Source organism: Nematolebias whitei, chromosome 1 (genome assembly GCF_014905685.2).
Source record: "Nematolebias whitei isolate Nwh7 chromosome 1, NemWhi1, whole genome shotgun sequence".
NCBI classification, from domain to species: domain Eukaryota; kingdom Metazoa; phylum Chordata; class Actinopteri; order Cyprinodontiformes; family Rivulidae; genus Nematolebias; species Nematolebias whitei.
The window spans coordinates 10545896-10563735 of record NC_056498.1 but is presented as its reverse complement, the minus strand read 5'-3'; the positions used below and the strand labels follow the sequence as shown (position 1 = coordinate 10563735).

Sequence of the window (17840 nt, the reverse complement as noted above, 5' to 3'; positions counted from 1 at the left end):
CTTAAAGGGCTACGCTTATACTCATAGAATCTGGGGTTACAGTATGTAACCAACGTTTTCAAAAGGAACCATTTTTACACCTAGATGTAAAAATGCAAAAATGGAGGTTGGTACCTCACTCGTTTTTCAAGTTATCATGCTCACAACTAGTCTGTTTCTAATTTACCCTCTTCGCTCCTCGACGGGGGATAAAAAGAGAAGTAGCACAAACAGGAAGTCCAGCGTGTGCTCATTTTGTGGGGAACAAAACATTTCAAACGGTTTGAGTTTACTAAACGTTCTGAGCAGAGACTGTTGATTAAACTAACTAAATAAATAAATAAATAAACTGGCATGCAGTCTGAGGTGTGTGTGTTAATTTCTTTCTTCAGCTCTACATTCATGTCCAAACCTCAGTGTCTGTCCTCTGCCTCTGAGCAGCTCTCTGTTTTTAGTCATCTGAAACTCTCCGTGGTGTCGGGCTGTGATGCGTTGCTGCTCACCACATGCCTTAAACAACAAAACGACGAGTGGTGTAGTCGTGTGTCGGCTCATTCTCACCTGCTTCGGCTTGCCTTTCTCCACTCGGGCCTCTTTAGCATTGGAGATCTGCAGATGAGACGGGACAAAGATTTAATCATGTTTCCATTCTTGTACCAGGAGAAGAATCCACTGTTGTGTGAATGTTGTTTGACAAGTATTTATTTTATTTTATTTTTGGTTAAAATTATCTTATGTTTTCCTTTATAAAAGAAATAGCTGCAATTTCTTAATTTAGTTATTTCACATTTTGACCATGTTCCAATTGTAAATAAAACACAGATTTCTAAGATTTTATATCAGTTTAATTTATGACTAAATAAATAAATGTTAATAATTAGACTGAAAACAACAGCACTAATTTTTACAGTGCGTTTTGGCTCTTTTTGAGGAAATGTTGTAAATTAAGCAGAAATAAAACGATTGTAGACAGAGGGCTACTCTGTCTGAAACCAGAACGGTGTAAAAAACATAAGGGTCGTCCTTTAGTTCTATAACAAGCAGTAAAGTTTAAGCTCTTTCTATAGTTTACAAACTGTCAGTTGTGCAGCGTTCATTCATTTTTCACTAAGTACATAAATTTTGCTTTAACATAATTTTTTAATTATAAAATTATCGTAAACTCGGACAAACAGATATTTTGCCCATTATAAAGTGGGGTTCTGTGAAAAAGTAATCCACAGTTAATATCTTACCTGTTGTAGATGCATGGCTCTTTGACGGACCTCAGCATGGAGAAACGCTCTTTAATTCTGACTTGACTGATGAGCTAAAGGCTGGTTTGAGAGAGATCTAAACAAAGTGGAACCTGCAGCTTTAAAACAACTCCAGTCCTAAAAGTTTCACAACAGCTTATGCAAATTCTGATATCCCTTTAATTGTGCCCTGAGAGGCTCTGTATTCAAATCTGAGTTAATATCTGTCCGTTAACGTGTTACATTTTGTCGGTTTCATGATTATTTTAGCATAAATTTGATAAATTTCCTGATAGAAGTGACCCTGGGCTGCACCTAAAGAGCTATGCTAGCTCCTGCTGATGCTATTTCCATGTGTAAACAACCGTTTTGACTTTGGTGTAACAGTTTATAAAAGAAAGTCTGGATGCACCACTTTAGTTTTTACATGTAGGTAGTATAATCATTTTCAGTCAAAGGCAAAAGTCTTCATCCAGGCTAGGCTCACAGCTAACAAAACAAGGGCTTATTTCATTTTGTTCTTCAGGCTTAGAATACTTTTTTCTTCATATCTGTGATTACATTAAAGATGTGAAAGAATGCAACATTGGCTAATGTTAGATGCCACACTTTGCATGTTTGTTTAATTTTGTTGCTTCTTAATGTGCATGTGTTGAGCCGTGTGCTTCATCGACTTGTTCAGTTAGGCTAAAGGTTTAGTCTCCTTCCACTAGACTGATCTGCATTATTATCATCAGATAACACTAAATCTATGCCCTGCACACACTCAGGTAATAGCCATGCTAAAAGGGAAGAGGTCAAATATCAGCTGAAGCTAAATTTAGCTTACCATATTTTCGCTGTACAAGTCATAGTTTTTTGCATAAATTAGCATGCCTGCGACTTATACAGTGAAGCAACGTATTTATGTTTTTCCCCATATTTAGTACAACTCAATTTTTGGCTGAGATCTGACGATTTCATTCATTCTGACAGAAAATATTGAACACTATCATTTTCAGCCACTAGAGGGCCCTCAACTAATATGGCAAGCCAAATGTCTTATTAATAGGTAAAAGTGGCTATTAATGAGACACTTGGCTTGCCATACCAAGCCACCTTCGTCTCGATCTGGAACTCCTGGAGCAAACATCAAATCAGCTGCATTTCACCACGTCGCCCAGGAGAAATGCAGCTGATTTGACCATCAAAGTGCATTTATTAAGGAAAAGTTCAATTGAGACACACCTTTACTATAATGTCAAGCAAATAATTGTTTTTAAATGTTAATCTTGTTAAATTCTTGTTGAAGTCCTTTCATGCACGCTCCCGCAGCCGCCATTTGGCAGACAATTTTTGGCACAACACGGCCCGCATTTCCGGTTTGTCAGCAGTGGCTTATAATAGATGTGATGTATATGGCAAAGTGACGTATTTATGTTTTTTCCACTTTATTAGACATATTTGGACTGATGCAACTTATACGGCGGTGCAACGTGTACGGCGGCAAGTACGGTAACTTTAGAGATAAAGTTAATGCAGCATTCTTTCACACTGATACAATGTGCATGCAATAATATAATTAAAACATTGTTTGATAAGCCTTAAAAAGAGACTTAATGTGGCTAGCTGTCAGCCTAGCCTGGGAAAAAACTTTTACCTCTTTGCTCTACAAATGATGTCACGACTGATGAGGTACTGCGAAATATTAGAACATTAAATGACCAGACTATCCCTTTAAAGCTCTGCAGAAGCAGAACTCCACTTTGGTCTTAGCTCGGCTCAGTTCTGTCAAAATAAACTATTTCTTCCAGCTGAGGTCATTCGAACAGTTGTCTACAACAGGTAAGATATTAACTGCTCACAACAGAACCACACTTTGAAACATCTCTTTAAATCAAGAGTGGGCAACTTTTTTTTTTTTTTCCAGAGGGTCAAATCAAGATAAAAAATCAAAGGGCCACAGAGAACTGGGTTTAAAAAAGAAATACTTAATACTTATATATGTCACCAATACTATTTAGGAATTTAATACAAACTTTCTGTAAATTTGATCTTGTGACAATATATCTGTTCGCTTGGTTTGTTGCTTTTGGAGTTCAGGTTTCACTCCAGGTTTTGAAAAACAATTGAAAAAGTTTTAGTCTGTCTTAATCCAAAGGCTTTTGATGCATTAGTCCAAGATGTTAAGACTTAAGTTTAATTGATAAAATGTGTTTTATTTAACGATTAGCAATACTGGGGAACGGAGATTGTCCAAGGGCCACTTTTAGCCCTCGGGCCATACGTTGCCCACGTCTGTTTTAAATATAAATTTTATTAGCAGAGTATTAGTGAGTGGTGTTTGATGACCCTTTGTAATGTGTCATGTTTGGAGTGTGTGATGGATCTGTCTGAGTCTGTGCTGTGGGGAAACGGGCCGGCCGATGAGGACACACACCCTGATTCTGCAGTAGAGGATGGTCAGGATGATGCCGTACAGAAACAGGATGCCGTCCAGAACGTAACAGATCCCAGGGTCCGAGAGAGCAGCTGGACAGAAAGACGACAGGAGTAACATCAGAAACATGGTGATAAAAAGAATAATGAAATAAAACAGTGAAAACCAAAACACACGGCCGAGTGTCGACACGAGTGACGACACGAGTGACGACGATCACATCAGAGATGAAAAGGCCGAGGTCAAAGTTTCAGATGGAGAAACAGGCAGCAGACGTTTCATAACTCAGGACGACGTGTCGCTCAGAGCTGAACGGATCAGTCCTGTCATTTTATAATGAACTGGTTTTGTCTCATACTTCCTGGAAAATTCAAACAGGTTCTGTTTTAGCTCCGACAGATCGTTTCTTTTCTCTGAACAAAGAGGAACTGAAGTAAAGACTGGAGGAAATACGTTTAGAGAAATTCAAATGAAAGAATGAATTAGTTAAAATCACTAAAGCTTTTAAAGGACAAATTCAAAAGCAGCTTTTTTTGTTCTGTTGTCACAAACATGAGTTTTCACTGTTGAACAAAAATTTAAAAATACCAGCAAAAGGAATGGAAAAAGACTTTTTAAGCTATTTTACACACATTTCTTATTTTAAAGCAGCAGACAGAGTGAAAACAGGTTAGTTTAATGTCAATGTTTTTATTTTTTACTAATTTATGAAGCTTCCTGACAGTTATTCACCACACAGAAACTCAACTTGTGTTCCTGGTTCTTCTTCTAATGAAAAAACATTTAATGTCATTTTGTGCTCAGTGATATAATAATAATTTATTGCTGCTGGTGGTGATTGAATTTGTGCATTAATGATGTCAAACAACTTCATTTATTTATTCTTTCTAACATTATTTTATATTTATTAAGCTCTTAATAGTTTTTTTCATGTGCTCATATTTTTCTCCCTCATTTAATATTCCTGATCAGGCAAAACAACCAAAACATTTTATTTACAAATAACACAAAGGAAATTATTTTGATTGACGTGATATGTGTGACATAACAACAACAACAACAACAACAACAACAACAACAACAACAACAACAACAAAATCATTATTTTAACAATAATAATAGTCAAAATAATAATTATTAATATTATTATTATAACAATAATAATTATTATTATAATTTTAATAACAACAATAATAATATTTTAATAACAACAATAATATTTTAAACAATTATAATAATAATTATTATTATCATCATAATGTGTTTTATTTGTTAGCACCTTTCAAGACACCCAAGGAAACTTTTCAAAATAAAAATAAAAATTAATACAATGCAACATTACAATAATAATATTTTAAAAACTGAAATTAAATCAAGGAGTAAAGTCTAAGAAATTAGAGTGAGAAGTAACTTAAACATGAGTTTTGAGTTGTGGTTCAAAGGTCAGAAGAGTGAATATTACTGTCATTTTAACTGAATTCTGAACAGGACTGGAAGTCAGTGGAGTTGCTGCAGGACTGGGATGATGTGGTGGAAAGAGAGAGGTTTTTTGGTAATGATGCAGGCAGCTGAATTTTGGACAGTTCAATGCTTTTGGAGGGATTTGTGAGGCAGATTAAAGAGGAGAGAGTTGCAGTAATAAACTTGGGATATAACGAGACAGTGAATTAAGACAGAAGCAAAATGTGGAGAGTGAAAAGAGTCGGTTGATGTTTTGAAGGTGGAAATTTTCCGACGGGGTAATTTTTTTTTTTTTTTTTTTTTTTTTTTTTTTTTTGTGAGCTCAGTTTAAGTGTAGAAACATTGTGAAGTGTTTCAATGAACTTATCATCATCGCTCAATTTTTTTTTTTTTTTTTTTTTTTTTTTTTTTTTTTTTTTTTTAAAGAAAGAGAAGAAAGAAGAATAAATAAATAATAAAAAAGAAGAAGATAAGACGAGAGACCACCATGACAAAACAACATGCACAGCACAATGCCACCCACAATATCACCATGAAACATTCGACATCACACAAGGAATCATCTAGCTTCCGCCACTACCCAACCTAGCGTGCATCTGTCAAAGCACCTGAATCCAAACACCCGCGCAAGCACGCCCACCACCACCAGATTTCTCCAAAAGAATGCCCAATAGTGGACGCGGGGGCCCACAGACCCGCCCCCCCAGGACACAATGGCAACATAGGGAGGACCGGAGCCACAGACACACAGCGGCCCACAGGCCCGGAGCCCCAAGAGTCTCCCAACAGGGAGAACCGCACCCCCCCAGAGAGGAGCAGAGGAAAGAACCGGGTGACCCCAGCCACCACAATGCAGAGCCTCCAGGAAGCTGCAACGACGAGCCCACAGGCCCGGCCAGCGACCCATGCCCCCCCCAAGTAGATCCGGCCATGGACACCGAGCCCCAAGCCCCGAGGCCATACCACCCCCTAGCAGAGCCCCGACAGAGCCAGGGCACCCAGGCCCCGCCAGGCAGCAACCAGGGCGGACCGACGTGCACCCCACCACCCAGCCCAGACACCGAGAGCCACCAATGCACCGGCGGCAAGGGAGTCCCCAACCAAAGGGGGGCACGACCGGGGGGAGTGGACCCCACACCAAACGTGGGGCCCAAATTGATCCCAGAGAGGGGGGGGACCACCAAAAACCCAACCCGAGCAACCAACAGGCACACACAGATAGCCCGACAGAATCTCTGTCGGGCCGACCGCATGCACCATCTACCTGACAGCGACCACAGGCCGGCCCCAGCCCAAGGGGCAGAGCAGCAGGGAGCCGCAGCCGAGGAGGGCCGGCTCTCACATCAAGAGCTCCGCACCATAGGCCCGGAGACGCCCCAGCACGCCACCCATGCACCCCCCCACACACACAGCACCCCCACTGCAAATGCCACACAGGAAGACCAGCCAGTGCCCAGATGAGGCGAAGCCACGCCCCCAACCGCCGCCCTACACCACCAATGACCACACGTACACTACCATAGCCGACCCCCCGCCGAAAGCCGGCAGCCACCCCGGTCAAAGTGCCGGCCATCGCAACCAGGAACCTAGATTAAAAGAATCGGAACAGCCCAGGAGGAACCGAAGCACCGGCCCCAACACTGACCGCCCCCAAGGCCCAAAGCCCACCCACAGCCCAGATCCCAACAATGCGCCCCCCCCCCTCCATCCCCGACCCCTAGTGTCACACGGAGAAAGGAGGCGTTTGTGAAAGGGGAAAAAAATAATAATAATAATAAAATAAAATAAAATAAATAAATAAATCTATATATGCATAAATAAATTATGAACAGACCCACTTCCTCCTCCTCCCACTCGAATATGGCGTTGATGCATGTTGTTATACAGTGCGTTTAAAATGGGGGGATGAGGTGGCGACCGGCACAGACCCACCTCTTGCCCAGAGAGCAGGCAGCGCCCGTTCACCCCTCATCTCCGCACAGAACCCTAAATGTCTACATGCTACATATGAGAGTGGGCACAGGTCCGGGGAGGTGGAAATGGTAGTACATCCCACCACCTAAGTGCGATCATGTGCCCACTCCAGATCCTATATATGCATGTGTCGTGAGAGTGTTATAAGTGAGTGTCTAGGTTGTATATTAAAATTAGGGCCCAGGACCCCACCAGCCACGGAGATGGATGATTCTCCCCGTAGCTCAGTAGTGCATCTGAACCCCAAAACCCTGTTTGAGTGGTGGTGTGGTGGAGTGGGCGGAGGAGGACGTTGGGATGGGGAGGTGAACTGAGGTGGCAATGCCCCCCCAGGGGACCAGCTCCCCCACTGACCCCAATAGGCACCCCCACTCTCCAAGATCCACCAGGGGACAGAGGCTCTAACAGAGATACCTAGGAGGAGGTGGCAGCCGCACCACCAGGGATCAAGGCCACGGACCGGCACATAGTCCCCGAGGACCAACCAGAACCAGGGCCAGCAACCCAGACCCATCCCGAAACCGTCCAGACGCCCCAACCCGATTCCCAGCCCAACACCCAGCCCCCCAACCAGAGAGGCCACCAAACCCCAACCGGGACAATCAGCCAGGAGTGCCCAAACAGTCAGAGATAGAGCACTACAGCGACCAAGAGCGCCCCCCCACCCCAAAAAAGCAAAAGACCAGTCCACCCATAACAACACCCACAGCGAGAGCGCCCCATGCAAGTGAGGGCACACACCCAGCGAGCCCAGACTCCCCCGGCCCCACAGCACACAGCCCCCCACACGAGAGCCCCCAATATACCCCACCCCAGTCACAGTCCCCCACAGCCCCGCCCCCCCAGCCAAGCACCACGCCGCGGCCACCGCCAGGCAAGAAGACGCCCAGGTTGAGCCCGCCGGTCCCCTCCCTCAGACCCATCCCCCCCATCAACAGTCCCACCCCCCCACGGCACAGGCCCCAAAGCCCACCAACGCACCGAAGGCCCCAAGGCCAGGGCCGGGCGCCGGCGCACCCGCCGGCCCAAGACCCCGGCAACATACCTGTGTAGTGAACTAGATGACCTCAAATCTACCAGATGGACAGAGACTGTTATTTTCATTGATCTGAATAAGTCTGGGCCATCTGATGACTTTCTTTCTTGAATTAATCAAGCAGAAAAGACAATCCTCTATAATCATTACTGTCTTACAAATGTTTGATAATCAAATTGTGTTAGTTCACTCAATGCTTTACAGGTTGAAAAGAACTACTCATTTTTATTTTACATAAACAGTAAGTAATGATTTTTATTCCTCATTCAAACAAGAAATCACCTGAATATGCATTTCTTGATTTTCTGTCTGAAATGAGTCAAGTCGTAAGTGTGTGAAAGTTGAAGCTTCGGTCAACTAAATGTTTACTGAAGAAGAAATGTCATGTTTAAACTTTTTCAGAAGATTACCAAGAGTTGGCTCCACGAAGTCTGCTTTTTGCAATAATCTCTCTGTCAGTTGTTAAACAAATTTCATTCTCTGACCTCGACTTTTGATAAACACCTTACGTCAAAACCACTCCTCTTTCTGGTCCATCCACGAATCAGAAAGCTCTGAAGTAAACCCGGAAGTAAACTCATTTAAAATGTGACAACTTCCCGGTTCTGTTAAAGAGAGCAGTAGGAGAGAGTTGGAATGGAGAATGGAAAAGTTCTCATGTAGTGCTCAAGGAGTTCTGAAGAGAATTCGAGAATTCAGGATGATCCAGAGGCGTTTGGAATTATAATTTCTGTTTGAACGACCCACGCACGACTCTCTAAGGATTTTAGCAGTTCTCAACGGAGACGCTGATATCAGTTGAAAAGGATTCTTACTGAGGTGATCGATCGTCAACAAGGTAAAACTTCTTCTTCGACCAAGTGTACCGTGGGCAAAGCTGAGATCTGACGGAGCGTGCAATTTCTGGTTAAACAGATTAAATTCCCTCACATATTCCTCTGTAAGATAAATCTCAATTTCCTCTTAAACTCACCTCTCTCTCATAAATCAGTACAGATATTTTAGAAATATCTGAAGCAAAGTCCTCAAATCACCGCCGAGTGATTTGAAGTTCATTTTCTGTGAAACTGTCTGTTATTATTTTCATATTTTGCCAAATTAATGTAAATGTTTGATGTTAAACTTTGATTCTGAAAATAAATGACTCCATTCATTTGATGGGTCAAAGGTAATAACGTCTCTCGTTACATTTCTGTTAAATTCAATGCACGGCATTACACAGTCAGAAAAATGAAGAACTCGTGAAAAGTATGCATAAATATACACCACAAATATTTGTCATACAACAAGTGACACGTACCCACGTGACTCACTACACCTGTCAAGGCCCGAGATCCCCGGACCAAGCCGGGAACCCCGCCCAGGAGCGATACCACCCCAGAACCCGTGCCCGCGTCCACCCCAGACCCACCCAGGGACAGCCAGGTCACCAGGCCAGTAACCCATGTCCGCCGGTACAGACCGCCCAGAAGCCCGCATGCAGCCAGCACAGGCCATCACCCAGAACCACCAGAGCCACCTCCCCAGTCGGGCGCCACCGCTCCAGGCCCATGACCCCCCCCACGTCCCCAGCCCCGACACCCCACCCACACCGACCACCATGCCCCACGGGACAGAATCAAAGGGGACCACCCACCTCCACTACGTTTTGGAGTCGATTAAAGAAGTCCAGAGAGAATAGTCCGATGTGGGGGTACAGGCTGTCTCAAGACTGATGTAATCTAACAGAAGGTCTTTATACTGTTTAATACTAAGTGTATTTTTATTTTTCCAATTCATGAGTATAGTTTTCTTTGCTATACATAAGGCAGTGAGAATAATATGAATTGATTTTGTCTCCAAGGTGACATCATCTAAGTGGCCCAATAAGCAAACTGACGGAGAGAGTGGAATATTACATCTCAGACACTTTGATAAGTCCTCACATATCCGGCACCAAAACCTCTGAACAGGTGGACAGAACCAAAATGCGTGGATGTAATTGTCCGGAATATTGTCTGTACACTGTGAGCAAATATTAGATGATGCGAAACCCATCCTGAACATCCATTGACCTGTATAGTGTACTCTATGAAGGATTTTGTATTGTATTAGTTGTAAATTCGAGTTTTTAGTCATCTTAAAAGTTCTCAGACAGATCTGCGACCAAAAGTTTTGGTCAAAATTAACTGACAAGTCTGTCTCCCATTTTACAATGGGAAGAGATATAGCTTCATCTATTTTACTGAGTTTCTGATAAACCTTAGATAGTAATTTGGGAGGGTTAAGATTAAGGAATTCTAATACACTTGTTGACATTTCAATCCTAGTGTTATTAAGGTTAAATTTATTTTTGGTTATAGATTTAATTTGTTGATATTCTAAAAATTTATTCTTATCAATCCCATATTGTGTAATTAATCTGTTAAATGGGATGTAGTCCACTTCTTCATATATATGTTCCAAATTTTCAATTCCTTTACACCTCCAACCTGGGAAGTTTATCATCTTATTCTGTTGTAGGATGTCAGGGTTGTTCCAGATGGGTGTACGTTTACATGGGATTAGTGAAGACTCTGTCATTTTAAGAAACTCCCACCAAGCTGTCAGAGAGGAGCTGATATTGATGCTTTTAAAGCATTCCTGTCGTTTTATGTTTGAGCTAATGAATGGAAGGTCCGAGATCATTATATTATTGCAAAGTGTCTGTTCTACGTCTAGCCAGGGTTCATCAAGGGGTGTGTGTTTTATCCATCTTGAGATGTATTCTAGCCTGTTGGCTAGAAAATAATAATAAAAGTTGGGTAATTCTAGTCCTCCTTTATCTTTGGATTTCTGTAGTGTTTTTAATCTAATACGAGGGCGTTTATCTTTCCACAGAAATTTAGAAATAGAGGAGTCCAGGGATCTAAACCAGTCAGATGATGGTTTATTTGGGATCATTGAGAATAAATAATTTATTCTAGGCAAAACCATCATTTTTATTGATGCGATCCTTCCCATGAGAGATATGGGTAAAGATTTCCATCTAGCCAGATCATCCTCAATTTTCTTTAAAAGTGGGGTGTGGTTTAGTTTTGTTAAATCTGCTAATTTAGGCGAAACTTTGATACCCAAATATGTAATATTCCCTGATTGCAGTTGTGTAGTAAGTGAATTGTTGAAAGAGCAATTAATTGGTAAAACTGTGGATTTTAGCCAGTTTATAGAGTAATCTGAAACTTTTGAGAAAGAGTTTATCAGTCCAATAACCTGAGAGATGGAGGTTTGTGAATGCCGGAGGAAGAGCAGCACATCATCAGCATATAGACTGATTTTGTGCTCTCTGTTCTTGCATTTTATGCCTTTAATATCTGTAGTTTGCCTGATTGCTGCGGCTAGCGGTTCGATGAAAATAGCAAACAGTGAGGGGGAGAGTGGACATCCCTGCCTGGTTCCCCTTTGCAGAGCAAAACTAGCAGATATTTGATTGTTTGTCCTAATGCATGCTGAAGGAGAACTGTATAATATTTGTAACCAATTTATGAAATAATTTCCAAAACCAAATTTATGTAAGGCTGCAAATAAAAATTTCCAGTTAACTCTATCAAAAGCTTTTTCTGCATCTAGAGAGAATATTGCAGTTTCAATATTTTTACTGTAAGAATAATCTATTAAATTAAATAATCTGCGTGAATTTGTGGATGAATGTCTCCCTTTTATAAAACCAGTTTGGTCTGGATGTATTATTAGAGGAGTTACCTTTTCTAATCTTTTTGAGAGGGCTTTACAAATTATTTTAAGATCAACGTTGATAAGAGATATTGGACGATAACTGGTAGGTAATACAGGGTCTTTGCCTGGTTTTAACAGGAGACTAATGTTGGCAGAATTTATATTTTTTGGAAGACTGTTACTTTTCTCAGTTTCTTGTAGCATTTTGTGAAATAGTGGTGCCAGGATATTCCAGAATTCTTTATAGAACTCTGCTGGGAATCCATCTGGACCTGGAGCCTTTTTATTGGACATGCTTTTGAGGGCTTCCTGGAGTTCCACTGGTGTCAGTGGTGAATCCAGCTCCATTGTTTGACTATCTGATAGTTTAGGAAGTGTTATTTTATCCAGGAATTCATTAATTTCATTATCTGATGGGTTTATCTGGGGCGAATACAAGTCTTTATAAAAATCTCTGAAAATGCTGTTAATTCTTTCAGGATCGTAAACTGTATTCCCAGTCGAGTCTTTAACACCAACTATAGTTGTTTTTTCCTTATTTATTTTGAGCTGTTTAGCTAGAAAGCTACCTGACTTATTGCTCTGTTCAAAATTTTCAATTCTAAGTCGTTGTATTAAGAATTGAGTTTTTTTGTTAATACATTCTTTTAATTCCAATTTTGCTTTACGCATTTTATCCAGCATTTCTTCATCTTGAGAGGCTTCTAACGATTTGATGGTTTCTTCTAGTTCCTGAATATGTTTATTTTCTTTTTTCTTCTTTTGTGATGAGAATGAAATTATTTTACCTCTCATTACAGCTTTACCTGCCTCCCAGAGAATAGATGCTGATGTTCCAGGCACGTCATTGTACTCCAGATATGAAGCCCACTCTTCTGTAAAATATTTGATAAAATCTACATCTTCAAGCAGTGATGTATTAAATCTCCAGTTTATACTTTTGGGGGTTTCTTTTCTGTTTGCTAGATTTAAACAGACAGGAGCATGATCACTGACAGCTATAGGGTGAATCTCAGTGTCTGAGATGTCCGACGGGGTAATTTTATTGACGTGGGAGTGTGATGTCATGAATGACAGACACTTAAACTGAAGATAGAGTGGAACCAAGGAGCTGTCAGTGGTGAAGGAAAAACTGTTGACTTTGGATAGGGTGGATATGTGCCAATGAGTAGAAACTCTGTTTTGTCACCATTACATTTAAGGAAGTTTGATGTGAGCCAGTTTTAAATTTCACCTAAGCAGGAAGTGGGGGAGGACAGTGGAAGTGAAGAATTTGATGAGGTGGACAAAAAGAGCAGGATGTCATCAGCAAAGCAGTGGAAATAAATATAAAATTTATGGAAAATGTTGCCAAGTGGAAGGTAGGTGATGAAAAGAAGGGGCCCCAGAACAGAGCCTTGGGGCACACCAGATATCGACAGGGGTGGAGTGGGATCTGAATGACTAAGTGTGGCCAGAGAGGTATGAGTGAAACCAAGTGAGGGGTGTGTGGGTGATGCCAACAGGTGATAAGTCTATAAAGGAGGATGTGGGAGATGGTATCAAAAGCCACACTCCGATCAAGGAGGACGAGGAGGGAAAGTAAACCAGAATCTGCTGCCGCGAGAACGACATTAGTGATTCTCAGGAGAGCAGATTCTGTATGACTGGGTGGAAACCAGAATGGAATTGTTCATAAACACCATCCATCCATCCATCCATTTTCTTTACCCGTTTATTCCATTTTGGGTCACGGGGGTCGCTGGTGCCCATGTCCAGCAATCACTGTGCGAGGGGCGGGGTACACCCTGGACAGGTCGCAAGTCCATCACAGGGACACATAGAGACAAACGAGACAACCAACCATTCACTCTCTCACTCACACCTAGGGACAATTTAGAGTTACCAATCAGCCTAACATGCATGTTTTTGGACTGTGGGAGGAAACCGGAGTACCCGGAGAAAACCCACGCATGCACGGAGAGAACATGCAAACTCCACCCAGAAAGGCCCCCGGACCGGGGTTTGAACCAAGGACCTGCTCGCTGAGAGGCAGCAGCTCTACCAGTTGCGCCACCGTGCTGCCCGGAATTGTTCATAAACACATGAGTATAAATAAATAAAAATGACTGAACAACAATGTCGCTTTTAAAAGTCCGCCCGTCCATCGTCTTTACCTGCTTCTTACTTTTTGGGTCACTGGTGCCCATGTCCAGGAGTCACTGTGCAAGAGGCGGGGGACACCTGGACAGGTTTCCAGTCCATCACAGGGACACATAGAGACAAACAGCTGTTCACTCTCTCACTCACTCACACCTAGGAACAATTTAGAGTTACCAATCAGTGTAACATGCATGTTTTTGGTCTGTGGGAGGAAACTGGAGTACCCGGAGAAAACCTGCATGCACAGAGAGAACATGCAAACTCCACCCAGAAAGGCCAGCCGGGATTTGTTCCGGCGACCTTCTCTCTGAGGCAACAGCTCTACCAACTGAGCCACCGTGCTGCCCAGAGCTTTTAAAAGTCAGTAACACTAATTTAATAAGACTCCCATGCTGCTGTGCTTGAGAATAACGGGATAATTCACATTTTCCTCTGACTTTAACTGGTCTGAGCCGACAAAATAAAGAAGCTCATTGTGGTCACTATGGTAACCACATACCCGTGTCCGTCACTTCCTGACAGCACTCTTCACAAGACAGGCAGAAAAAAAATCATTTGGAACGCAAGTGGCATAAGTTTACATGTTAATGACATCACATCAAGTTAAACGTTCTTCAAAAGTTGTAAAAGAGTAAACTCCATTAAATATATATTAAAATATTGGGGTTTGTCATGTGAACACAACTTTCTGTGACTTTGATGTTTCTGTAGAATAAAGAGCTCCAAACATGGCTGACTTTACTCATCTGTTTCTCCTAAACCCACTTGCTGGTTACAGAGATTTTTATTTATTTATTTTGCAAATTTCTTCTACACTGTAGAAAATACAGCACTTCTTCACTGGTCATTTTTTAATGGTTTACCAAAAATATATGAATATTGAATCAAAATTGATCAGAAACCAGAGAATGGACCAACAGTAACATCAATATTAATAATGGCCCAAAATGATCACAAATTAAATAAAATTAGGAACTTATTGACATATTTCATGAATCTCATCAGCCCACATTATTACGTAATTTGAGGTGGATTATAAAAACTTTGCTCTTGGGTCTTGAGTCATTTTATTTCGGGGATTACACATTTAAAACGTGAAATGTGAACTACGTGAAGCAACATGATAAAAATAATCAGTTCCATTTAGTCAGTCGTCGGTTATTCAGGAGATCTTTCCATGATGTGATCATCTTGCTTCTGTTTCTGGTGAGAACACAAATAAGTGCTTTACTGAGTGACGGGAAACTTTTTGAATCCGATTTAAGGAGTTGATGATTTTGGAGCTTATTTTAAATCGAGGCGGATGTTTTTACCACACAGTTTTAGTTGAGTTGCTTTTGGAGAGCGTGGCAGAACGAAGCAGTTCTGTGGAGGCACATCTCTGAACTGGACTCTTCCTGTTTTTATTTTCCTGTCGGCTGTAACGAGGCCTGAACATTACACAACTCTGAACGTATTTCACAACCCGTGGCTCAGCCTCGAGGCGAGCGCCGTGACTCTTAGTGACGTTCTGAATTAAAAACTCAAAATCCTCAAAGGAAGCTCCTTCAGATCCTCCTGATTGTTCTTTGGAACCTCTCAACACCCGCTGAAGCCTCGGAGACCTTTATTTGTTGGGTCAGCCCGATAAAAGATGGCCGCCACAGCCACGTTAGCCAACTTCAAAATGGTTTTGACTCCGTTTTAAAATGCAGAGCTCAAGTTTGGTGTGGTAGTAGCTGAGAGACCTCCAACATGTCAGATAAAAACTAGACAATGTGTAATGACGGCATGAACGCTGGTTGATGAGATTTTTGATTAAAGCTGCTGAAGAAGCTGAAACCAGCTGAAAATGTTTCACTGCTAAACTGTTTATAATGGGGGTGGAATTTGAACATCTGACATTTGATGAAAGTAGGAAAATAAAAGCAGAAAGCAGAAGAAAAACAGCTGAAATGTGTAGAAAAAGACGAACAGAGAAATGTAGCAGAATAAACTGAAATATGCTGAATGGATTTTTTTAAACATGAAAATAAGAAACTGAAATTAGCAACAAAAAAGTAGCTGGAAAAAAAACTACAGAAAAAGCTGAAATTAGCAGAAAGAGGCTGAAATAGAATAAAAATTTTAAATAATTAGAATCACAATGTGGAAATTTGCACCAAAAAAAGGCTAAAATTTGGAGAAAATGCCTAAAAGGTGGCAGAAAAAGCAGAACTTATCAAAAGGAAGCGGAAAGAATTTTAAAAAATGCAACTAACAGGAAGAAGCTGGAAAAAAACAACAAAAAGGTTAAAATTAGAACAAAGAAGCTTGAGTAGAAAAATAGCTGAAAAAATCTGAAGGAAGCTGAAATTAGCAGAAAAAGTCTGAAGCAGAACAAAAGCTGAAATGAGCAGCAGCAGGCTGTAAACAGCTGAAAAAGTTTGAAGGACGTGAAGAGCTCCGTTCATTTTCAATGAGAAACAGCTAAATGTTTCAAAAAATAAAAACAGCACAAAAACCAAGTCACAGCCGAAATGTCCTGAATGAGCCGAACATTTTGATTTTTGATTAATTGAAATAAAAACTACAGAATGTGTCGAATAAACAACATAGAATGATTTAGAAACTTTCAAAAAATAACTACTAAGAACAACAATAATAATTAATGACAAAAATATCTGTTGGAGCCGTGAACCGGGCCGTTGGCTCCGTTCCTCCTCCACTTTCTTCTGTGAAAAGATGAAGTGAATCACTTCCCTAAAGTCTCTGATCACGACGCTCTTCCACAGTGATGAGCCCAGAGCCTCCTCTCTCCATGAGCAGACATGTCAGGAGTCAGGGTCCAGGCCCGGGCCCTTCAGAACCGGCATGTGGGTCAGGTGGTTCTCCTCAGCTCCATGTTTGGGTCCAGGTGTGCGAGATGCTGTTCACCTGCACTCACTTCTGTTAGTAAAACCTCTAAACTCATCTTTAACATCTGATTGAGATAAAATCTAACAAATTCACTCTCCGGCTTTTCAACGGCTTCAACTTTAATAAATAAAACTACTTTAATAAACCTTCAACATGTGAGTAAAGACTTGTTAAAGCAAACGTTCAGAGTCCACAGAGACTCCGTGGTGTGGTCTGGAATAAAGATGAAACTTTTATCAACTTGGACAAACTTTCATGAGACTAAAACACTGAACTCTCTGCAGATAAATTAAAAAACAGCTTTCATCACTTGTTGCGCTCGTACTTCTGCTTTTAAGAAAAGGAAGTTTTTTTATTCTGAAATATCCAACAAGCCCCTTTTATTTTCTGCCACATCAGAAGATCAGTTCTGTCTTAAAATAGAAGAACTGACCCACGCCGGCATCAACGCTAATCTAACATTAATCTAACATTAACGTCTAAAGACGCTGAACTCTGTCATGACAACATAAACAGGTTTTAAAGGGACAGATGAGAATAATGTAGTTGAAGCGACTCCTGGGGGTCGTCTCTCTCGGTGCGGTGACTCCTCTGAACGTTAACCTCAGTGTGAACACACACTTTAATACTCTGAATTAAATCGACCGCATCGATGGATCACAGCAACAGTTTGTGGACCGTACGGAGAATTCAAAACACCGACTCACCAACTGTCCCGAAGCACATCCAGAGAGGAAGGGCCCCCAGCAGAGGACCCCACGGCCCCATGGTGATGCAGGTGAAAGCGGGTCGGCGGGCGTTGATGGGTTTCTCTGGCGATGGCGTGCCTGCTGCAGAGCTCGCTGCTCTTCAGGGGAAGTTGTGGTCGGAGCGTGAAGTCCATTCGTCTCAGAACTCATCAGACCACTCCCCGCCCCAGCCCCCCCAACATTAAACCAGAGGAAGGACTTTACCACCACGGTTGTTTTTTTTTTTTTTTTAAACACGCCTCAGACTTCTCTCAGGAAACAGCAGTTTTTTTTAA

At 41.6% G+C, this 17840-nt stretch overlaps 1 protein-coding gene across 1 annotated transcript in view; it reads right to left on the bottom strand.

Annotated features, from left to right (window-relative positions):
• Positions 1-17661, bottom strand: part of fcer1g (Fc fragment of IgE, high affinity I, receptor for; gamma polypeptide) — a 20792-nt gene extending 3131 nt beyond the window's left edge. Inside the window, exons 1-3 of the mRNA XM_037682389.1 lie at positions 17524-17661; positions 3634-3725; positions 541-588 (exon numbers count right to left, since the gene is read on the bottom strand). Coding sequence (XP_037538317.1) covers positions 541-588; positions 3634-3725; positions 17524-17584 — 201 coding nt within the window. The 5' untranslated portion in view covers positions 17585-17661. The remainder of the gene's footprint in view (positions 1-540; positions 589-3633; positions 3726-17523) is intronic.
• Between the last annotated feature and the right edge of the window lie 179 nt (positions 17662-17840).